This window comes from Lasiosphaeria miniovina, assembly GCF_030549165.1.
Source record: "Lasiosphaeria miniovina strain SMH2392-1A chromosome Unknown B0T26scaffold_3, whole genome shotgun sequence".
NCBI lineage: Eukaryota > Fungi > Ascomycota > Sordariomycetes > Sordariales > Lasiosphaeriaceae > Lasiosphaeria > Lasiosphaeria miniovina.
In genome coordinates, this window is record NW_026848222.1 from 2,079,225 (window position 1) to 2,101,227 (window position 22,003).

Genomic DNA, 22,003 nt, shown 5'->3' on the forward strand with positions numbered 1-22,003 from the left:
CCTCCTGGAGCTTCCCAGACGTCCAACCGGGTCTGGGTTCCTGCTTTGTCCTCAGACGCTTTGATGTCTGCCCGCCGGCACAGTTGCCCGGAGAACCGGGATGGCGCTCCGAAACCAGCGCCCCGAGCCGGCAGCCAGCATGTTGCCGGAGAGGAAGAATGCTGGTTGTTGATGCACGTCCTTTATGTGTCTCGACCTTTCTGGCAATTGAATCGCGATCTCCACCCCCTGCCCAATTCTCGTGGCGTTTTTTGCGGCCGGAACGTTGTCCTTATCGCGCCATCCTGGTCACATCCATGGTACCTTGCGTGATTAGGCTGACGCACGCGCTGCAGAACGAACAACACGCTGCAGCCGGTTCTGCAGCTTGAAGCAGAAGCTGGAGGCAGAGATTTGACTACCAGAAAGAACCAAGGCGAATCACAGACCTGGGAATCCGCGGCAGAGAATGGCTCTGCAGAAACTCCATCTTCTTCCCCTTGCATGCTCAGAGTATTAACGAGCGAGAGAATGTTGGTGCGGCTGTCTGATCTCGACTCGGTGAGTCTCGACAAAATCGCTCATCCCTTCTAAGCCAGATCAAGAACAACCGGTCATCCAGGCCAGGTGCAGTCCGTCTCCGTCACATCTGGTAGGCTGGACCTGTGAGGCTTGCATGTTCCCGTCTCTTTTATATCCGCCTCTCTATCTTCTGCTGTGTCTGCCGTCAAAGGCACAGGTGGACACGGACTGTCTCTGCCGCAATGTCTGCGGTGGCCGATTGGAAGATGGCCGTGGCAGTTGGAAGAGAATAGATCCGAATAGCGTATGCTGTCGTTGTTTTTTGTCACAGTAGGTACGGTAGGTAGGTAGGTAGGCAGGCTCAAAACTCGCCGAACGGTCCTGGGCCGCCATGCTCATCAGTCGTTCCCGACTCGGCACAATGGCGCATACTAAAGACTACAACTCCAGTAGGCGCATGTGAAAAAGGTAAATGAAGCACACTCACTTTTCACCTCGGCCGACCGGTCGTGCACCCAAGTTGGGCAGCAATGGTATTGGCAACCAAGTGTGATGGACTTGATCAACGGGTGTCTAGCCAACTCAAGCTAAAGTGGTCGAGGCAGACGAGATGAAATTATAGTAGATAGCCTCGATCATAAGACAGCTCGGCACCCACAACAAACAAACAAATAACAGCAAAAACAGGCTCGGACCTGCTGTGGCTGTCGAACCCTGCAGCTGGGGCCGCCCACCGGAGCTCGGAAATGGCTTCCACGGTAGGGTAGTCAGTTACCTTGCATCGTTGATATAGTCAAAGAGTGCCGGCAATATCGGATATCGGATCTTGTGGAGAGAGCAGTTAATCTCAAGAGATTGCAACCCAGCGGGTGCGAAGCAGAACTGCCACTCGGGAAAGAAGCGCAAAACACATATCAAGATGGGGGTATATTTTGCGGAACGCTTTCATTTCCGGTCCATCGGTGTTCGAGTTTGTCAGAGTTCGGAAGAACCTAAGCTCTTGAACCTTACCTTGTTCTTTTGGTCCTCTCAAGTTCTACTAGCGTGTAGGTTGCGTGTTACTTGTCAGTGGCACCTGCCTCGTGTGACCATCGCGGCAAATGGCGCCAGTCTTCGTATGCCCCGGTCAGGTACGGTCTAGCACATGGCAATTTCAAGCTCTTTTCTCCTCCCAGTCGGAATCTTCTTTCTCAATTGGGTCTCCCGGTCATATGAGGCAATAAATAAGCTCTTTAAGGTACCAGGTGGGTAGCAAGTAAGGTAAGGTAGCCACGCTAAAATCCCAGTATCCTCGCCCTCCCTCCCGAAAAATTGCGTTAAAAATGGACACCAATAGACCGGGAGAAGAATGAACGAGTCAAGATGCTGTCTCTATTCGGCAACAAGCGGATAGCTTTGTGTTATTCTGCCCTGTAAATGCCTTGGAGTCGTCGAGACACAGGCCCCACCTAGCAGAACTAGATAGCTGCAGCCGCAATGTCAAAGCTCTGTCTGTGACACGAAGAGACCAACGGCCACGTCCGCACCATAAAATGAGGTTTACGAGGGAGCAGGTGCGAGATGAGTGGTGTGACTTGGTTCGCCATGTATGTAAATCCACATCAAGGGGGTATATGTTGGCCCGTTGTACATAGTATAGAATACCAAAACGGTATTGTCCCTTGGGGCCCCACTTTCTGTCTTGGGCTTGTCAAATATGCCTACTTTGGAAATGATCATCTCTTGCCTTGCTCGAGGCTCAATGGGCCCAGCACGGACAGCTTATGCTTGCAGCCAAGGGCAGGTATTGTACCTATTCGTACGTACATTCGCAGATCCCGCCGGTTTATCAGCTGAAATATATCAAAAAAAGAACTTGAAGCTACCTTACGGGTTTAACATGAACACATAACCGGCAACATAGAAACTGGACTTCACCATGTGTTATCAGGTAGCAGCCCCCCAGAAACCACTGGAAAGTATTTTGAAGCCTTGGGTATTGTATTAAAGGCCATATTTAGTCATTTCTTGTAGTCAGTGCTGAAAGTGCGCAAAACTCCCACGATACGGAAACTGCCATTGTCTCAAAATCTGAATAGAAAGCCGTCAAACAGGAAAGGAAGTAGGGGTTGTCATGATGCAAGAGGTTGAATAACGGGTTGGGCCTGGGGAGACGCTAACGCGACGCAACCGCCACGGTGGGGATGGGGGCTCTTCCGGGGGTCTTGACACTCCAATCCAATGAGATAGAGAGAAGAAAGATGGGACGAACAGGCACAGGAACCCCACCTTCCGCGGTTGGAAAATAGGGCTACGGGCTGAAAAGGGGACACGTCGCAACGGCGACAAGAAACCTACGGTAAGAGGGAAAACGAAAACCGAGACATTTTAGCATAGGCCGCCCGTCCTTAAACCAAGTTCAACTGCAGAGAAGCTTGCAGCGTCCAACGCAGACGAGACAAAATAGAGACCGCCCCGTCGCCCAACAATCAAGACTCCTTACCTAAACTCCGTGTGCCTACCTACGCATTTAATGCAGCTCAGCTCAGACGTGCCCGAAAGCCCTGCCAAGGACATTTTAAAAATGAAGCCACCATCATGCTTGCAAAGATTTTTGTATCCTCATCCGTCTGTCTTCTGACATTAGAACTACACTAGGACAAGAACACGAGAGGCAAAGACTGAGGTTAGAACCCATGCGACGCATGAATTTGGCTTTCCCGTCAAGCCAATACTAATTTCACTCGGCTTCTAGAAGGTCATTAGAAAGGTAGAACCTCACCTAGCCCCCGGGGCTGCTTTCCCTCCGCTGTGGGGGCATGTCCCGCCCATGGACCCACAGAGCAGTGGAGGCCGATTTATGGCGGATCCCGGGCCTTTTATGGTCAAGAGCCAAAAATGTCAAGCTGGTAACAGAAATGGAAAAATAATTAAAGTTGTATTTAACTCCACCTACCTAGGTAAGCAGCGTGGACAGAGAACGAAGTCAACGTGCTCTGGATTTCGTCCTCCCTAACAAGAGGTGCGTTTGGGAATGCGATCCAGATTCAAACACTCACGGCCCGGGGAGACACTGACCCCGGCACGCCGTGAGGTTAGGATCGTTAATCAGGTTAAAGTGCTGAACCCGGCGCTAGTCACGTGATATCCGTCTGATTTCCTTTTATCTTTATTGGTGGATCCCCAGTTTCACGCCTTTTTAGGGTGTTCGCTCTTCACAACATTAACCAAGCTAGAGAGTCCTCCGGTCAATGTTCCCAATCCATTGCTCTGTGGAGAGTAAAGAGATTGAGGCCCGCCAGGGAGCTCTCGGTATCCCTCCCTTTTTCCTCCCCAAAAAATAAAAATAAAAACTGTCCCTCGGCACAATCATCAATACCTACGGATACCTTTGGTACCTACCTAGGTCCTAGGCTCGAGGGATGGACACTTGGACAGAGCGAGGCGCGCTCACGAGCCCCTGCCGCTATCCCAGTCCGTGCCATTAATGCGCCAACATTATAGGTCGCCGAAGACATGATGAGATCATCTTGAAGTGATTTAAGACATTGTCTCCATCGGCCTGCCTCTGCGCGGGCCAGTGCGGCAGATGGAGAAGCCGCCAGCTAACATGGCGGCCTAGGTCAGTCCGAATACGGCCCTAATATAATTTAACCATGGCAAGGTGTTTGTCATGCAACAACGAAGTGCTCATCAACACGACTATCTTTCGTAAAAATGCCTTAGAGAGGAGAAAAACATAACATCAACAGTCTCGACTTTACCCGCGGCGTGTCTCTAGCAGCGGAAGACCTGACTTGGGTTCCATTACGACAGAAAGGCGCAGATTACCCATCAGAACGTGCACAGGCAGAGGCCGAGGCGGTAAGGTCGTATTATAGGTACGCTGTGCTGTGTAGTGTGCCTTCCCTGTCGTTATTCCAAGATCTGAGGTGGTTTCCAAAAATGGCAGTCTCGTCCTCCCGTCTTCTACTTGTTCCTTCCCTCTGCTTTACCAGCCGTGGCTGGCCCGTGCTTCAGGTTCCTAGGATCTCCGGTCTGGATCTTTTGCTGCCTAGTAAGGTATTTTCTTTCCTTCTCTGGTTGAAGTTTGTTCAATTCCAACAAATTCAACAAAACAGAGGGAAGCCGTAAGCATCACCCCTCCTCCGCCCTCCCCTCATGGGTCAATTCGAGTTGCCCACGACTCCAAGTCCCGGCGGTTCAGATTCCGAGCGGAAAATACTTTCCAGTAGCGGCATTCTTCTGAGAACTCGAGGTGCCGTTAGCTTTGTTGGCAACGGGAGCTACCAATCAGTTCAATCTCCGGCCTTCCAATTGCCATCCCTCGACAAGAGCTAGCGCAGACCAGACCAGTACCAGACCTCAGGCTCCGCAGATGCCAGATCCCATGGGATGGCGATTGCAGCAGCACATATTCCATGCATAGAACCACATCAACTACCTTACCTACCTACCACATAGTAAGCCTACCAGGCGGTAGAATTGCCTATTGCCTTACCTAACCTACCTAGGTGCGGCACTCCAATTCTGATGAAGCGCATGCATCCTCCTGCCTGTGGTGTGCCAATCCTGCAGAGTCGATGCTGTGTTCTCAATGTGATGAGAGGGGTAGACAAAATCCACACCCCACAGCTTCCCGGCGGCTGAGGCTGCGCCGTGCTGTGTCAAAGATGCGCAGATGGAGTCTTTCTCGTGGAAACCATGTGTTGTCGTGCATGTGGTTCATCGGACGATCGAAGCTTTGTCTCAGTCAAGGCAAGGATCCGCCGTCATGGATGATGGTGCCGTGCTCGAGCCGGGGGGCAGATGGCCAAGGGCGGAGGGAGGGGATGTGATGGAGGGGCCCGGACGGACCACCCCTCCCCCCCCCCCCCCAGCATAACCTTGCCTTGCTACTAACTCCCTTGCCTAGCACCAGCAGAGGCGCCTACCCAACTTTCAAGGTCCAAGGTACCCCCGAGCTGAGGTGTGTGTGCCCCAGGGGATCCCGAGAGATGAGATGGACCGAAATCTGAACCGCGCATCCATCAGAGCGGGTTGCTGCATTGCGCTGCGAGCCGCGGCTGATCAAACTACGAGCAGCAAGGGCTGCACTGTGACCTATCGACATGTTGGCCCCGCGGCCCTGCTCATGGGGAGCTCTTGGAACCCCGATATTCGCCTACTTCGGAGTACGGATGGATCCCAACTCATAAGCCTGACTACCCAGGGCAAGTCTAGTACGGTACATGTACGCGTGCTGCTTGGTCAGCCAACTTGCCAACGGCAAGTCTATCTGCGTGCCTTTGGTGCAGATTATTACCACCTCACCCACCTGATGATACCCTTGCTATACCAAGGTTAGGTTACCTTACCTTGCTCTACACCCTACAAGACTACTAGTACACCCATACCAAGCCACTGCTCGTCGACCCTCTACTTGGCGGTTGTCTGTGTGTTCTGTAGCTGCTCTTGGCTGCTTGCTCCACCGTCGCCTGCACCCTTGATACACTCGAGAACCAGGGTCTGCACATTCCGGTACACAGCACACCCATCTCCTGACAACATCTTTGCACCCCTGGCGGCCCCCTTGCGATGATTACACTCTCTAGAAGAGACTTCTACCGTCTTCTGCCGGGAGCCTAACCATATGCAGACTTGTCTATTAGTTCTAGTCTACAAGGTTAACCAGCTGATGTTGCCCAAGTCCAACGACTAAATCATCCCGGCCGTTAGCTACTTCTTCAGCGCCTGGCAAGCAACAAAAGAGCTGAGCAACCCAGGGCGGCGAGCAGTCTCATGGTGTGTAACAAGAGAAACAGATCTCTTGGGCATCTTGATGTGAAAACCGTGGGCATGCACGCTTTCCAGTCTCTGGAGTCTTTTTGTGGCTAGTGAGAAGCGGCGAGATAAACATGACCGCATCAGAGGATCCCTTCGTTGCCTCGGCTTCGGCCCGGGCTCGAGAGATTACATCGTGAATGTCACATTGAGGATATCCCGAGATGTTGACGAAAAGACTAGGGGAAGGATTCCAATTGATCGGTGCTAGTGAGATGCGCATGAGCTTGCGGCCTTGAACCAGGGTTACCTCAAGACGGATGGGATGGCCCCCTTCCCCTTCCCCCCCGCGCACCGTGTCGCTGGGGCTGGTCCATTGCTAGGCTGATGATCCTGGATGGCGTCCCCTTGTCGTTGAACTTCATCTCTACGTTGTTTTGTCTTGACTGATGGGCAGACTAATAAAATCAGGCCAACAAGCGTTCACATGCTCATGCTCGCCCGACTTTAACACGCCTCGTCTTCAACTACGGGTCTTGACTGCTCCCGTCTCGTTGATCGTGTTAGGCCGTGCTAGGCGCTCCGCACTAGCAAGCCCGGTCGTCGTTGCATTCATCCACTGCCGGTCGCAGCTTGTTCCTCGCAAGTCTTGGTCGGTCTCTCCCGCCCTCGGTTGGGCGGCCCAGTACCTCGACCGACTTCTAGTCTGGGCTACATACAAGCCAGTCCACAACGTCCCTGCTCGCCGTAAGCCATCTTTCCCACCAGCTGGCCGCCACCAACGGCCAGTCTTCTCTACCGCACACGCTGCTTATCCGGCTCTGGTACATACAGTACAGTACTGTACATAGACCGGACTACTACTCTCTTACTCCACGCCTTCGCCGGCCAGGAGCTACCCCCAGGGTTGTTGACCTAGTTCTTGGCAGCCTAGACAGATGTGCGCCGTCATTCGCCACCACCTACGCCAACGCTACAGGTCCGGCTCTCACAGACTCAACGGCTCTAGACAGCTGGCCTTGTCTTTCTGGGTTAGTACCGTTGGGCTCCTTGCGGCTGTCTCCGTCGGGAACTTAATGTGATCGATCTGTTGCTGCTCCTCCTCAGGCAAAAACTCCAAGGAGGTACCGGGGTGTCTTCCCGTATGCTTCTTCCGCCAAAGATTGCTTAGTGCAAATCCGCCTGCACACCACCCTCCTTTTGAGATTCACCGGTCCTCCACAGCAGATCACATCTCTTCAGGAGGCACACCCATCGAAACAGCGGCGCCAGGTTCTTGGTACCCTAGAGTCCAACGTGGCCGAGAACTGCCTCCCAGCCAGCCATTTATCAACTCACGCTTTCACACCACACACAAGCGCCCCTCCCGCGTAGACCCTCCACCCCCCCTCCCCTGCTGGCTGAACACATTGCCATTGCACATTCACTGGCATCATTTGCCTGAGGGGTGTGCAAAGATTCAGGACAAACCCACTAGCATCACCGCCAGACTCTAGAGGCGCTATTCAACCCCCCTCCCCTTAAAGAACTCCCTGATACCTTGTCGTTCGGCTCTCGCCGAGATCCACACGGACGTCTCATTAGCCACGACGGGGCGCGTTCTCATTGCAGCAGATCAAGCAAAATATACTATTGACTGGGGATTTACCATAATGGTGTTTGCGCAAAAGCGTTAGTTGCATGACTGCCACCAATCGGCCAGGGCTTGCTTCCCCCCATCGAGTCAGAGTCCGGCTGGCTCTCCCCATCTTAGTTAACTCTAGACGGAACCCTTCACACCAGGCCTGTTCAGCCTTTGGCAACAACGTGTTCGAGAAAGCGCTCCACATTGTCGGGCTCGTCTTTATACAGACGAGTCCCTCGATCCTTCTGGTCTTGTGGGGGGGCTGTTTTCGCCTTCCTTCCTACTAGACCCCCGATAACGGGACGACCGCTCTCGACACAGGATCGCATCGCTGCCGTACTGATAGTCTGGGAAAAGCCTTGGCAGCGCCCCCGGAGCGGCTCTCGCTAGGCGCCATAGATGCTCGGGATCTCCAGCATCTTCCGACAAGGCCTGACGTGGAGAGGCGTACTACCGGACCCCTTCCATCGCCTCCCGTCACGCCTAGCTTCGGATACATCACCGGATACATCGCCATGAGTGACTACTACCACCACTTCCTGTCCTCCATGGCAGGAGTTGGCGGCCATCCAAACGCAAACCAACTGGATGGCTCTCAGTCAATACCACCTCCTCCAGTAGTTCCCATGGGAGGCTCCCAACTCTCCAACCCCTACCAGAGTCTAGGATATTTCACAGGCTTCCCCGACCCGGTCATGTTCAACGCGCCGAAGTCACAGAGAAGCAGGCGAAAATCCGCGCCCGGACTAGACCACATCAAGCACCGGCGCACGAGATCTGGCTGCTATACTTGCAGGAGCCGGCGAGTGAAGGTAGTTCAGAGAAAGTCCCCTCTTGGTAGTCTGTTCTAACGTTTCTGCAGTGCGACGAAAACCACCCCATCTGTGAAAGTGCGCCATACCAGAAGTCCTTGGTGCTACTACAAATTTCCAGTGCTAACCTCGCATAGGATGTAGGAAAGGGAAACGAGAGTGCATCTATCCTGAGCCGCCACCGCCAAAAGGATCTGGCAGCGTCGGTTCAAGAGACTCGGCCGGCCCAAGCCAGCAGACGAGCCCGAGCTCTTCCCACGGCGATGACGACGACGATGGAGACGACCAAGACTCGAAGCTGGATCCCATCATGGACGAAGACGAGGACGAGCCCGAGAGCGCCACTTCGCAATCATCAGCGCAGAACTTCCCCCTCCTCCGGAGATCGAGCACAACGTCGTCGTTTGGACTCCAGCGTGTAGGGTCAGGGCACCGCCACGGTTCAGAAACACCCTCTTTTGACGCAAACAAGGGCTCTTCGTCGCCTTCGGCGTCGACCAGCGTTGTCGGCAACCTCACACCCGCTCTGCTGCATCTTTCCGACACTGCACTCCCCAGTCCGGGCTTGCGGCCGGACTGGTCCCTTCTACCACACGAGCTTCAATTCTACCTGGGCTACTTTTGCGAGACCATCACAAACTACCACTACTGCATAGTCAGTGACGCGGACGACTTCTTCCGGACGATCTTGTTGGGGATGGCGATCCGCAACGAAGCGCTTCTTTATGCCGTGGTGGGGTTTTCCGCATACCACCACGCCCTAGCGAAGCCAAACGGTCGGATGGACGAGTTCTTGCTGTACTACAACCGCAGCGTGACGCTTCTCTTGACTTTTCTGAAAAGAAAGGAGAAGCACAGCGTGGCGACGTTATTGACAGTACTACAGCTTGCTACGATAGAGGTAAGCCGGTAGCTTTTCTGAAGGATGGTGCGAGGTTGGATTTTCTGACACGAAACCAGGAGTATCTGGGCGACTGGGTCAACCTCATGGGACACCAAAAAGCAGCTTTCGAGATCCTCACTCAGCTCTTCACGCCGCAGTCGATTATGCAAACTTCTATGGGCCGCATGGTACTGAAGTGGTACGCACGATTCGATGTCTTTATTGGTATCATGGGGAGCTTCGAGACGACGCTCCCGCGGGAGTGGTTCTCGGCGTCTATCGAATACTACGATGGCATGGCAGCAGTCGAGCTCGAAAACGTGAGCTGGAAGATCGATGCATGCGCCTCACGACTGCGCCTCATATCAATGGAGATGTCTCTCCTATTTGGAAAAGGGGCAAAGCAGGACGTCTCCGAGGACGAGTATGTCGTCGAGCACCAGAGACTATCCGTGGCTCTCGACAACTGGAAAGAGAACTGGGACCCTGCATTGAAGGACCCAGACTTTCTCGTAACTGAGTTTGCCAGCAACCGTACCCCAGACCCAAACGACATTGTGAGCCCATTTACGCCGGGAGTGCTCTTCGGGCCGCCGCTATTTGCCTCAACTATCCTCACATGCGAGTGGCACTCTATCGCGTTGATGCTCGGGAGCCAGGCAGCTTCTGAAATGACAGAGTCGTCCCGAGCGAGCATGATGGAGCATGCGTACGCGATCTGTCAGATCTGCGAGGCGGTGGAATTCTGGCCTCTCAGTCCCGCCGGGAGTCTGATCATACTGCATCCCTGTGTAGCCATCGCAGCGCTCTTCGTCAAGCGGGATGCGAGGCACCATATGTGGATTAGGAAGAAGCTTGCATTGCTCGAGGTTATGGGGTGAGCTGGAGTTCTATTTTTTTTTTCCTTTCCCCTTTCGCGCTCCCTTGGCGGTGCTTGTCAAACTGCGGCAGTTCCAGGGCTGACAAGGCGGTTTTTAACCAATCTAGGTACATATCGCCGGCCACAATGCGTGCGCGCATGGCGGAACTATTCCTCGACGAGAGCTGTATCCGATGGTGGCTTCCAAACGACGAAGGGTTCTCACCAATCCTGCAAAACATCCGGGCTTTTGCAGACGAACGCAATGCCATGGCCGTCTCAGCACAGAGCGAGAACCTGCGGCAGATTCGACATGTATTCTCACGCATGCGACTTGGACGAGGAGCTAGCATTCCCGAGGGGGGCGGCGGTAACAATGATGACGAGGCAGCTTGAACAGCCTGATAGGAGTTGCATGAACTGGCGGGTGTGGGCTTGCAGCCTCGGTTTTCCCAAAGTAGCACGGCATGTTTGCCACAGCCAGCAAAGATTGCTGGGGACAGATGTTCAAGGGACTCGAACGTTTCGAGAGATCCGAGGGACCAGCTGGCAGCGAACCCATGGTCGTCCGTTTGGGTGATCGATGGAGCTGGCTGTCTGACTGGCCCGAGGATGCATGTTGGTGCTGGTCGAGAGAGTGATTGACGTTGGATGTTGGGGAACGATGCGGCTCCCTGCTACCCTGCGGCTCGTCTTGCCGCGGTGGTCCGAGTCCCTTGGATCAAATAAATTCCTGGGACGAAATCATGCCGGCCTTAGCAGCGTCAGATCCTTGATGGTCAATGCAGCAGGGGCGGAACGCTTGGATCGCCCTTTTCGCCCTCCTGAAACACGATGCTCGGCACTCGGCCCTCCTCCGCCCACCCCTACCCCTACCCCAGGATCTTCTCTGTTCCAACTCACCCAATCTTTGCCCGCCCGCACGTCTTTGCTCGCGCCAACTGCCGCCAAACGGGAAATCCGCCGTGAGAAGTTCGGACGAACGAGGCCCAGTCCTCGACAACCCCACAAGCAACTACAGCCGGACCCGGAGCCCAATTTTGCCAGAAAAGAGACGACTGGGAGTCATGCGCGATCTCCCTGCCTATACCTTCCTTGCCTACCGGTGTAGGTGCGCATTGACGGCCATGAGGCTCTTTGGCTGAGAACCTGATCGCCGTCAACCTTTTCTCTCTTTCATGAAGAAGCCTCTACCTCATTATTTTCAGCCAGCGAGCGATATTCTTTCTCCTTCATTTTTAATCCGGTGTTGCATGGAGGCCCTTGTTACATATGTCTCTTCATACAGCATCTCTTGCTCATTCGCCAATAACCATGGTTTACAGCCACTTCCTTTCATGTACATAAGCATTCAAAGCCTATCTTGGCTGAGACGAGTTTGTGGGAGTCGGCGGTTGGTTTTACCTTTCACCCTTTCATCTTATTAACTCATGCTCTGTTCCGATGAGGGTGTATATGCACAGGAGAGAGGAGTTTAGATGATAACGACAAACGCGTCCCTCGTGTCCTGAACCGCTCTTGTTTTATTTTTTGGTCTAAAATTCTTTTGCTTCTTCATCCTTTACTATTTACCATTTTTAATATCATGGACCGGTGGCGGCTTTGCACCCCCTTTTTCACGTATCTGCATTTTGATTGGCTTCAAACATCATTGTTCTTCAAAACTAATGATCATAGTCATGATCGTCACTTCCCTCATAACCCTCATACTAACTGTCCTGTTGCTCTATCATGATATCATCACGTATTGCACATGAACTGGCGTCAATCTCCAAATTAGCTAGCATTTTCGGTCGGCGACTTTCATTGGGCACGGAAGAGAGACCCCCTGAGCTGCTTTTCGCATTATCTTTATTGACTTTTGGGGCGTACACATTTTATATACCCAAGGCAGGCGATATGGAGGGGCAAGGAGTCAAATACAACCAACCACTGCTTAACCTACACATACATCTATAAATCTCCAACGGTTAGCGTTTTCAACTGCGAGGCACGACAAAAGCAGTGCGGAGGCGAAAACTATTGTGAATAAAAGAAATGTGTTGCTCTTCTTAATTATTCATGGCAACCTTTCTATCACGAAAGGAAAGCCCCCTTACACATATTTACTAAACCCTCCATTTTCCCCCTTTCTGCTTAGGTAGGTACGAAACCAGAAAGAAAGATAAAATAGAATTCGCAAGCCAAACTTTCTGTGTACACCGCTCGAGAAAAAGAAAAAGAAAAGAAGAAAAAGAAAAGGAGGAAAAAAAAAAACTCAAGACAAAAAAAGAGAGAATAAAAGGAACAAGGATAGAAAAAAAAAGAGTTAATAAAAAACGGTGCAGTGTCGGGCGAAATGTACTGAAACATATACAGCATGGCTGGCGTATATACAAAGTACAATAACCTTTGGGTTAGTAGGTATACCGCGTGTAGTTGTATATACCTACCTACCTACCACAGGACGGACGCCGGGGTATATATTAGCGAGCAAGCAGCAGCAGCAAGCAGCGGCAGCAAGCAACTGGGCAGCACAAATAAGGAGAGGAGAGGGGATTGGAAATAAGAATCCAAGACACCGTCCACGTCCAACGTCCCCGTCCTACGCCCATACCTACTGCAGACAGAACAGCACTAGCAGACTAACGAGATATATCAACATTCCTTCATTCCTCTTTCCCCCCCCCTTCCCTTTTCATAGGTACCTACTCCATTTCATAAGCCCTCCTTCCATCCTTCCCCTCATTGGACAACCAAAAAAAATTCACTGGTCCTGCACGTCGCTACTCGTCGGCCGTTTTCTCCGGTAGAGAAGCCGCATCGTCAGCCTTTGCATTTTCTTTGCTCTCCTTGGTCTCGGTGATTTCCTTTGTCTCGTCTGTCTCTGCGGTATCCTTGGCATCATCGGTTTCCTTGGGCTCCCCACTCTCATCTTCGTCCGATTTTGCCTCGACAGCTTCTGGTTCCAGACTTGGGTGGTCAGGACTTATTGCTGTCGCCGTTGCTGTCGCCGTCGCCGTCGCCGTCGCCGTCATAGATTCGCTCTCAGCTCCAAACACAGGGGGGTTTAGGCTGCCCGCACTGCCCGTCTTGAGTGATGACGGTGATTCTGATGGAAGTACTGGGACAACTTCGTCTTCCTTTTCTCCTTTAGTCTCACATTCTGACATATGTACATTCCCGTCGGCATGGCTGGCAGGATCTGCGGGAGATCCTTCGCCTGCGGCCTCAAGCGCTGGCTGCTCGTCGTCCACCTTTTCTCCCCCCTGGGTCTGGTCTGGTTTGGCGTCTTGATGCTGTTCGTTTGCCGCTGGTTGCGGCGCCGGCTCGGGAGCAGACTCAACAGGGCGCGGTTGCTCTTCTTTAGGGACGGGGGCAGGGGTGTCTTCCGGTTCCGGGAGCTCAGGCTCCAGAGACATCTCTTCCTGCACCGTCGATGGCGTGTTGGTTGGCAGAAATATACTACTTGGCGGAAACACGTTGGATGGCGAATACATGTTGGAAGGTGGAACCACGCTCGATGGGCGGAGGGGAGGCTGCTGCGGTAGCCCATGCTCCACAATTACAGGTATGCTGGCCAGCTCAACCTCGTTGTCTTCTGATGCTGCCGCCGCCGCCCCCGCGGCAGGCCGGTTGGCAGAGATGCGCATCCCTCGCAGCTTGCTCGTGACATCGGCCGTGTCGTCTTCGTCTGCCTCCAACACCGTGGTTACTGCGCTACCAACCGAGGGGCTACTCTTAATATGCCTCCTCGTATTGGTCCTACCGACGAGATTGAAGTTCTCGTCTTCGGCTTCTCCTCGCTGCGCGGGAGGCTTGGCGATGGACGTAGGCACGATTTGTGGTGGGTGCTGCTGCTTCCGGTCGGTACCACCGTCTGCTAGCGCATTCCCACTCGGGGCGCTCTCCAGGCCTTCGGCCTCGGGCGGCAGCTTGTAGTTCTCAGCAGGCAAGAGGTCGTTGATGTCGCAAACTGTCTTGAACAGGACATAGAGCCCCGTTTGCCCCTCGACAGACCAGAAGACGCCGCGGTGCTGGAACCAGGCGTGGGCAAAGATGCGGTGGAGGCGGCGGAAGACATTGACTAGGTTCTTGAGGGCCGTATTTTTGTCGTGGGCGTCTACGACAAAACGGCTGGGAAAGATCTTGGGGTTGGTCACCACGTTGGCAGCCCAGTCCAGGGTGTGGCAGCAGTAGTCGATGGCGCAGCAGCTCTTTGGGGTGTCGTGCACGGCGCACAGGAACTGCCACTCGCTTGCGCGCATCTCGGGGCATGTGGCGGCGCTGCAGGGCGGCGTGTCGAACAAGAAGCCGACGATGAGGCTATTGCACTGGGCGATGAGAAAGCGACACAGCTCGTACAGCCACAAGGTCTTGTCAATGCCAGGCGGCGACGTAGCCAGCGTCTTGGCCGTCTCGCGCGTTATGGCGCACGTGTTGCCGGCCGTGTGGTGGTAGTGGAGGGCAGCCAGGTGTTCTTGCAGCTGGAAGGCCGAGTCGAGCTGTCGAGGGGGGCAGAGCCGGGTCAGTCAGACCGGTCAGGCAGGGACGGGAGCAAGTCACCAGGAGAATGCAAACCGACCTCGTGCAGCGGAACTAACGGGGGCCCGGCGGCCATGTCGTCAGATCGGGTGCCCGGGTGGATGCGCCGCTTGGCGTTCGCATCTATGACGGGCTGCTCGATCTGTTGCGCCTGGCGCGTGGCATTGGGACCGACCAAGGGCGATTTGGGCCCGATCTGGATCTCGGCTGGAGGAGGCGGGCTAGGAAGCCTAGGCGAGCTCGGCGGAATCGACATGATGATTGACAGTAGAGAGGTTGCGGCGGCTGGTCCCGTTTGTTGTCGTCTCGTCTTTTTGTTTCGAGTTTCGTCTCCGTCGAGGTTAAATTTATGGGATTTATTTATTTATTTATTTCTGCGCTGCGCAGCGCTACTCGGGTTTGTTTGGCGCCGTGTTCCTCTTTGGCCGATATTCGAGGTTCCACAAAGTATACAGCAGCCGCCTTTCTATTGCGCTACCTCTCGTCCTAAGGGAGCTGTGCGCGGAGAGCGGTCTCGGTGTTGCAGCTAGACTCATCAAGGAGCTCGTCGAGGGGGGAAAGGGGAGGTTGTCCAGCAAGATTTTGGGCGACTAGGATACAGTGCTTGAAGCGCGCGGCGCGTCCAAGCTCCAAAGAAGGTCGGCTAGCTGCTACCTGACTGGAGCAGTTTGCCTAGCCCCTCTCCCAAGATTACGTAAGGTACCTATGGGATTCTCTGTCACAGTGGCCCCTGCTCCACGAAAACCACTCAGGCCGTGAACAGTGGGTGGATTACACGCCTTACAGGGCGGTTCGATTCTTTCACGCACTCAAGCAAAGGGCGCGCGCCGCAGCGTAGCCAGGTGTTGGGTTGCATTGCGTAATGACGGGAGACTCGCAGTTGACCAAAACCAGTTCTACCAGCTTCTCATAATCCATACATAAATAATCCCTTGACTTGTAAATGGTCAAAAAAACAGATATAACACCACGCAGCTAAGCTCATCTTGTTTTAGTCGCCTGAGCCTTTGTTGAGACGTGCGAAGACTCCAGTCCGACCTGATCTCGAACTACACCCTGCGCTTGCCTCGTTAAAAATGGAGTGGGACGACCAAGACGGCCCTCCAGATCTCATCGAGGCTGGGCAAGAGCTCGATGCTGAGGAAAAGCCGGTCAAGGTCCCCATCACTATTGTCACGGGTGCGTGCACGGATCGTGTACAGTACATATCCTTGCCTCAGGGATTTTTGCTAAAAAGACTCTTTCAGGATACCTCGGAGCGGGCAAGACGACCCTCCTGAATTACATTCTCACTGCCCAGCATGGCAAAAAAGTTGCTGTCATCATGAATGGTGAGAGAATTTCACCACTTCTAGAAGCTTGGCTGTTGCTTGCTAACCCCTATTTCACAGAGTTTGGTGACTGTACGCATTAGTCTGCTCTCTGCGCATCGCTCTGCATGCTGACTCGCCTCATTGACCAGCCCTGGATATAGAAAAATCATTAACGGTCAACAAGAACGGCGAGGCCGTCGAGGAATGGTTGGAAGTCGGCAATGGGTGCATCTGTTGCTCAGTCAAGTATGCAACAGGCTTGCCTAGTTCCTCCAAAGACCACCACGTCACACTAACTCTAGATCCAGGGACACGGGCGTGAATGCCATCGAGTCACTTATGGAGAAGAAGGGGAAATTCGACTACATCCTGCTCGAGACGACAGGCCTCGCTGACCCGGGAAACCTGGCGCCGCTATTCTGGGTTGATGACGGGCTCGCCAGCACCATCTACCTCGACGGCATAGTAACGCTGGTCGACGCTAAGAACATCCTCCGTAGCCTCGATGATCCGGCGGGTAAGGTCGAGGGACACGATGAGGCCGACGCCCATGGCCCCGTCATGACGACTGCCCATGTTCAGATCTCGCACGCAGACGTGATTGTGATAAACAAAGCCGACATGGTGAGCGGCAAAGAACTACAGGCTGTGAAAGCACGGATCGAGTCCATCAACGGGCTGGCCAAGATCCACGTCACCACGCAGAGCGTTGTACCGCAGCTCGAGGGGTTCCTACTCGATCTGCACGCTTACGACCGCGTTGAGGAGCTCGATCGCGCAGATCGGGGCCATAGCCATCTCGACAAGGTAGGCTGCACTCGCCCATGCCCACGCCCAGACTCACTCTGGGCATCCTAGCACATTTCTGCTACACTACAGGCGGAATGACTGACTCACATGAGTAGACAATATCGACTATTTCAATCCCCATACCAGCCTTGACTGCTGACCAGCTCAAGGCCGTCGATGCGTGGCTTCGGTCGGTTCTTTGGGAAAACGTGATACCTAACGGCGCACATCAAGATGCACCCAATCGTCCAGCATTTGAAATCCATCGCCTGAAAGGGCGGCTGTTCCTGAGGGACGACGGCGAGAAGATGGTGCAGGGCGTGAGGGAGGTTTTTGACATCTTCGACAGCCCTGCCCCGTTGCTTGACAAAGGCGGCGGCGGTCGCGCAGGGAAAATGGTACTGATTGGGCGGTATTTGGATGATTACGACTTCTCATCGAGCCTTCGCCAACTGTGCGAAGCCGCACTGTAGGCAGCCAACTCCTCCTGTGATATGTAAAATAAATCCCTTCCCAAAAGGGAACGCGCAGCGCATTAAATGCCCCATCTAAACAAAGCAGCTAAGCTCTGCTTCGTTCCGTATCAAACCAAAGAACACGTGCGCCATGCAAAACCGTAATGACTTGCGATCTTCTCAAGGGATAAAGTAGCAGCCAGCAATTGGTTTGCTTGCTGTGCACGCGTGTGCTTTCGTGTTTTTAGTGGCATGGAATCCTTCGGTAGTAGAAAGGGCAAAGTGATAATAAAGTTTTCAGGTGACTATATACCCTGGTTGGCCAGTCGCCAGGCCGGTGCCGAAGCTGCTTTGAGGTTCGCGTTGATTGGTCCAAATGCAATGGGGGAGGATGCGCACGGACCGCAAGGCAGCCTTGATCGCATTGGCTTTTGCAGGCGTCGCTGGAGAGACCTTCTCAACCGCCGTCTTTGGAACCTCAGTGCTGTCACTAAGTCGCCTACCTTAACCTTAGCTACAGCCTCAAAAGCTCGCTTAATCACGTATTCTCGCCCGCACCCGCTGCAATCGTCGTTGCTTTTCGACAACACAGCCCACGCGAGGCAGCGCGCACATCTTGATTGACGCTTCCATAAGAACGACGAATCGACGGCGGCCTCGATGATGAATCGGTCAGGTATGGTGGCAATCCAACCTCGCCTCCCAGTCCTCTTCCGCGATCACCTTCCCTCCCGAACACAACACCCGCTCCTCCTACCCAACTCATCCACTGTGCACCCCGCTGTCTGCCCTGGCAATTGCCTGCCTCAAGCTCGACTCCCGTGTTATTCTTCCCCTCCCGTCGACGTTTGGGCTGCCCTCCCCAGCCCATTTCCCAGCGGCCTGCCCGCACTTGCCAGACCAAGCACCACAACCGAGAGCATGCCTCAAATCGTGCTACCAACGGGTGTGGCCTTGCTTGTTGCTGTCCCGCCTCGCCCCCTCTCCCGCCCTCGGGCAGCTGTATATCTGGTTTATCTCGATAGTTTATTCTTGGGAAGCGTCTGGGCCTGGTGCCCATTCTTGCCTACCCGAGATGACATTGGCTAACTTGGTATCTGTTGTCGTCTCGACCATGGGGAGCGGGCCTGAGCGGGGCTTGAGCACCCCAACCCCCATCCATACACCCTCTTTGCGTTTGCTAGGCACCCGCCGTTCCCTCTCAGTGCTGCCAGTCACCATCGTTGCAAGAAGAGTAGAGCATGTTTGCTGACGGGCTATGTTTGGACAACAGGGGCAGTCCCGCAATCGCTGCGCGGAATTCCAGGCGGGTTTGGTGGCCAGCAACCACAGCAGCAACCACAGCAGTCAGGACGTCCTGTCGCCAACAGGTTAACCAATGGAAAGCTGGGTGAGGATTCCGCCACGGCTGCTAGCCGCTTGACAACGACGCTACCAACCTTGACGACTAATTCGGTTGCAGCGCCAGTGAACAGCGTATCAGGATGGAGCTTCGGCGCCGGCGTGCCCATGGGCGGTGGTGGTGGCGGGAGTGTACCACCGGGTTCCGCAAGACAATTAGGAGGCAACATTAGCTTCGCTCAGAGTTTAAGCGGATCGCAACCATCGACTCCACTGGACCTTTCGTAAGTCCAGCACCTTTCTTGATGCCCCTCCCGCACCATTCTCACCATTTTTCAACTCTCTCCTTCCTTCCTTTGGACACCAGTCACCAAGGGTACTTGCCTCTACGGCGCCTTGCTGCTCTCTCTTTGTGTTAGGTTCTACCCCTCCATTGAGATACTCTACTGCAAGAGGTCTCTTGCCAGCATTTAGCTGCCATATTCCTGGGACTGTTTTTGCTCAACCCCTTTTCAATTATTTACGTCAATCTACGACTGCCTGTTTTTCTTTTTGGATTAGCTGCCTGGTACTTTTCTTGTCGTATTCCCCCAAGTTTGGGCATCGAGAGTTGCAACCAGCCCGGACAAGCTCTAGTCCAAAATGGCCCGAAAAAGGAAGGGCAAAAGCTTCGAAGGATTTTCGTCGTCTTTCCCCTATGCATCTATTCTGAAGGGGTACTGACGATTCCCTGATGTATTTTGCTCTTGTTGCTCTGGCCTACCTGTTACATCGAAACGCGGAACCCTACAGTGCTCACCATTTCGTGTCCCAGCACTAGGACGGGCTATGATGCTAATTAACCTACAATGCAGGGAGTTTCCGTCCTTGTCCAATACATCACAGATGTCTGCGTCGAACCAGTCATCCATGTGGTCATCTGGAGGCTCACGAAATGTTGGTGGAGCAGTCCATAGGGGCTCTGGCACGCCACTCTCGCAACAAAGCCAACAAGACGACTTATTTGTGTCATCTCGGCTGGCTTCAAACCAAGGGTCCTTCAGATTTGGAACCCAAGGGAGTGCGGCGCAGACTTCGCAAACACACTCCAGCGCCAATGACGAGTTTCCGCCTTTAAACCGGAACGCGAACGGCGATATTGGCGGCCAGGACCGAACAGCAAATCTCATGTCAAGCTTGGGCTTCGGTTCCCAGACAACAACGCCGACGTCTGCGATACACACGAGCCGGGCCGGAAACGGTCTGCTGAATGCTGTGTCGGCGAACTCGCGCGCCGCCGAGGCAAGGTCACCTACATCGGTTGTACGCCCACAAGACCCGAGAAGCCCTGTTGGTGAGGACGAGGGCCGCCAAAAGCCGCCTGGGTATTGGGAGGGCAGCATGACTTCGCAATCCTCGGTGGGCGATTCCTCGTCGCAGTTGTTGGGTAGCAGGAACCCGCTTGGCGCAATTGGCAACGAACCACCAGCGGGTAAAGTAAAAGAAGACGACAAGGACCAGACTGGCGATGTTCAAGATCCGCTAGAAGGGATGGCGCCAATCGACAAATGGGGTCTCAAGGGCCTCCGGACGTTGATGAACAACTTTACAGACTTCAATGCGCTGACATGCGGCATTGACCCGTCAGTCCTGGGTCTGGATCTCAATTCAACCGAGTATGACACCTGTAGTGCGGAGAGATCGATTTGTATTTGCGCTTGCTGACTTTTGCCCAGCATGTTTTCGACACAGATTTACTCTCTATTTGACGAAGCGCTGCCAAGGCCTGCTGTTCCGAAATTCTGCCTCCCGGATTGCTACCATGTCAAGAATGTGCAGCCAGTTGAGGCCAAGATGCAGAGTTTCAACGAGGAGACTCTGATGTGGATATTCTACAGCTGCCCGGGTGACGTGAAGCAGCAAATGGTAGCAGTGGAGCTGTGAGACCTCCCCCTTTTCCCGACCGGAATATTCTAGATCCCAGACTGACTGGTTCTTTAGGACCAACCGCAACTGGCGATGGCACAAGAAAATCCAAGTCTGGCTGACGAAAGACGACATGATGGTACCTCAAGCGCTTGGGCCCACGCACGAACGCGGCTACTATGTCATTTGGGACACGGCCAATTGGCGCAAGGAGCGGGTGCGTAATAACTTGACTACATTCTTGTATCATGGCCGCTAACTTTAACTACAGCGCGAGTTGACTCTGCACTACGCAGATCTGGATACCAACCCTGGGGCTTCTCAGGTCCCGGGAATAGCGGTTTAATGCGCAGCTATCTGCCAACGTTCTTGCTGATTATGGTCAGGGAAGGCAGGAGCCTTGAGCGCCACAATCTCCGGATGGATTAAGGACACGGCGAGGGTTGCCGGTCATGTTTATTATGTTTTGTATCTGGGCCAAGGCAGACACGTCTCCCCAGGGCGCGGGGGGCTATGAATGAGGAAGTGTGCACTATCATGACTCGCCAATTTTTTTTTTCGGTCCCTCCCAGTGTGAATGTTTTGTTCAGAGCCCGTGAGGTGATGTTGCCGCTGCATTTTGTTTCAGTCATAAAAGAGCAGAGCCGTTTGCTGGCCACTGCCAAAGTGAGGTAAGCTTTCTCTTTTGAAACAAGCAACGGAGTGGTGTGGCGAGAGCATTATTCCCAAGCCCCATTGTGGCGCATAATATTTAAGAACCTAATGACATTTGCCCCTTTGAATCGTTGATGTTAAGGCCACCACCCCACCATAACCCGCGGCCAGCCTGCCTGTGCTGACCCTGGCAGCCAAATGCTTGACGAAACATCATCCGCTCCTTACTGTACCTGCCTGTTTGCTTACCTTATTAGCGTGATTTATTGCTACGTATCCGTATTCACTGCGCTTACGGTATCGTGACGGATCGTTATCGGGCTTGGCTTGACTTTGGTTTGTTGGCGCGATCATTGATGATCCCAGCTCAGACTAAGTTCCGACTTTGACCCACTGCCAATGCCCGGGCACCTACGGATACCTTACCTAACGATCTCCATCCACCTCGACCAACACTGGCACCTACTAGTCTTACGTACAATTAACTTGGTCCTTAACGTTGCAATTGTGCGCCCACTTTCACGACGCCAAATACGCACGCCCAACTTCCTTGGTCGCATTGGAATTAGGAACATCTGACGCCCGACATCTGAGATACAAT

The 22,003-nt window shown here is 53.7% G+C and overlaps 6 protein-coding genes across 6 annotated transcripts; 5 read left to right on the forward strand and 1 right to left on the reverse strand.

Moving 5' to 3' along the window:
• Positions 1 to 8,382: 8,382 nt before the first annotated feature.
• Positions 8,383 to 10,817, forward strand: B0T26DRAFT_749650 (uncharacterized protein; the record flags this gene model as incomplete). Its single annotated transcript, XM_060445134.1, has 5 exons — positions 8,383 to 8,679; positions 8,730 to 8,757; positions 8,817 to 9,580; positions 9,640 to 10,439; positions 10,550 to 10,817. The coding sequence occupies 5 exons, from the start codon at positions 8,383 to 8,385 to the stop codon at positions 10,815 to 10,817; spliced, it is 2,157 nt and encodes a 718-aa protein (XP_060298150.1).
• Positions 10,818 to 10,904: 87 nt separating this feature from the next.
• B0T26DRAFT_208784 (uncharacterized protein) lies at positions 10,905 to 11,842 on the forward strand. Its single transcript, XM_060433788.1, has one exon. It carries the CDS (start codon positions 11,038 to 11,040, stop codon positions 11,530 to 11,532), a length of 495 nt encoding a protein of 164 aa, XP_060298151.1. The 5' UTR covers positions 10,905 to 11,037; the 3' UTR covers positions 11,533 to 11,842.
• A 2,223-nt stretch (positions 11,843 to 14,065) lies between these two features.
• B0T26DRAFT_644361 (Mob1/phocein) lies at positions 14,066 to 15,201 on the reverse strand (the record flags this gene model as incomplete). The annotated part of the gene is made up of 2 exons (XM_060437626.1): positions 14,066 to 14,905; positions 14,986 to 15,201. Coding segments are annotated over 2 exons (1,056 nt in total), but the record flags the coding sequence as incomplete, so codon positions are not given.
• Positions 15,202 to 15,695: 494 nt separating this feature from the next.
• Positions 15,696 to 17,766, forward strand: B0T26DRAFT_701908 (CobW/HypB/UreG, nucleotide-binding domain-containing protein). Its single transcript, XM_060441611.1, has 6 exons — positions 15,696 to 16,124; positions 16,193 to 16,276; positions 16,337 to 16,348; positions 16,408 to 16,504; positions 16,567 to 17,065; positions 17,164 to 17,766. The coding sequence occupies exons 1-6, from the start codon at positions 16,022 to 16,024 to the stop codon at positions 17,518 to 17,520; spliced, it is 1,152 nt and encodes a 383-aa protein (XP_060298153.1). The 5' UTR covers positions 15,696 to 16,021; the 3' UTR covers positions 17,521 to 17,766.
• A 119-nt stretch (positions 17,767 to 17,885) lies between these two features.
• On the forward strand, positions 17,886 to 19,321 carry B0T26DRAFT_209007 (uncharacterized protein). The gene is made up of 4 exons (XM_060433789.1): positions 17,886 to 18,178; positions 18,776 to 18,892; positions 18,965 to 19,127; positions 19,211 to 19,321. The coding sequence occupies exons 1-4, from the start codon at positions 18,163 to 18,165 to the stop codon at positions 19,260 to 19,262; spliced, it is 348 nt and encodes a 115-aa protein (XP_060298154.1). The 5' UTR covers positions 17,886 to 18,162; the 3' UTR covers positions 19,263 to 19,321.
• Positions 19,322 to 19,485: 164 nt separating this feature from the next.
• B0T26DRAFT_770521 (uncharacterized protein) lies at positions 19,486 to 21,513 on the forward strand (the record flags this gene model as incomplete). Its single annotated transcript, XM_060446538.1, has 5 exons — positions 19,486 to 19,559; positions 19,698 to 20,465; positions 20,559 to 20,762; positions 20,824 to 20,965; positions 21,045 to 21,513. 5 exons carry the CDS (start codon positions 19,486 to 19,488, stop codon positions 21,084 to 21,086), a joined length of 1,230 nt encoding a protein of 409 aa, XP_060298155.1. The 3' UTR covers positions 21,087 to 21,513.
• Between the last annotated feature and the right edge of the window lie 490 nt (positions 21,514 to 22,003).

Coding starts and splice junctions, on each gene's coding strand:
- B0T26DRAFT_209007 (XM_060433789.1), top strand. Junction 18,893..18,964: donor GTTAACCAATGGAAAGCTGG/GTGAGGATTCCG, acceptor ATTCGGTTGCAG/CGCCAGTGAACAGCGTATCA. Junction 19,128..19,210: donor TCGACTCCACTGGACCTTTC/GTAAGTCCAGCA, acceptor TTTGGACACCAG/TCACCAAGGGTACTTGCCTC.
- B0T26DRAFT_208784 (XM_060433788.1), top strand. CDS start 11,038: ATGTTGGTGCTGGTCGAGAGAGTGATTGACGTTGGATGTTGGGGAACG.
- B0T26DRAFT_701908 (XM_060441611.1), top strand. CDS start 16,022: ATGGAGTGGGACGACCAAGACGGCCCTCCAGATCTCATCGAGGCTGGG. Junction 16,125..16,192: donor CCCCATCACTATTGTCACGG/GTGCGTGCACGG, acceptor AGACTCTTTCAG/GATACCTCGGAGCGGGCAAG. Junction 17,066..17,163: donor GCCATAGCCATCTCGACAAG/GTAGGCTGCACT, acceptor TCACATGAGTAG/ACAATATCGACTATTTCAAT.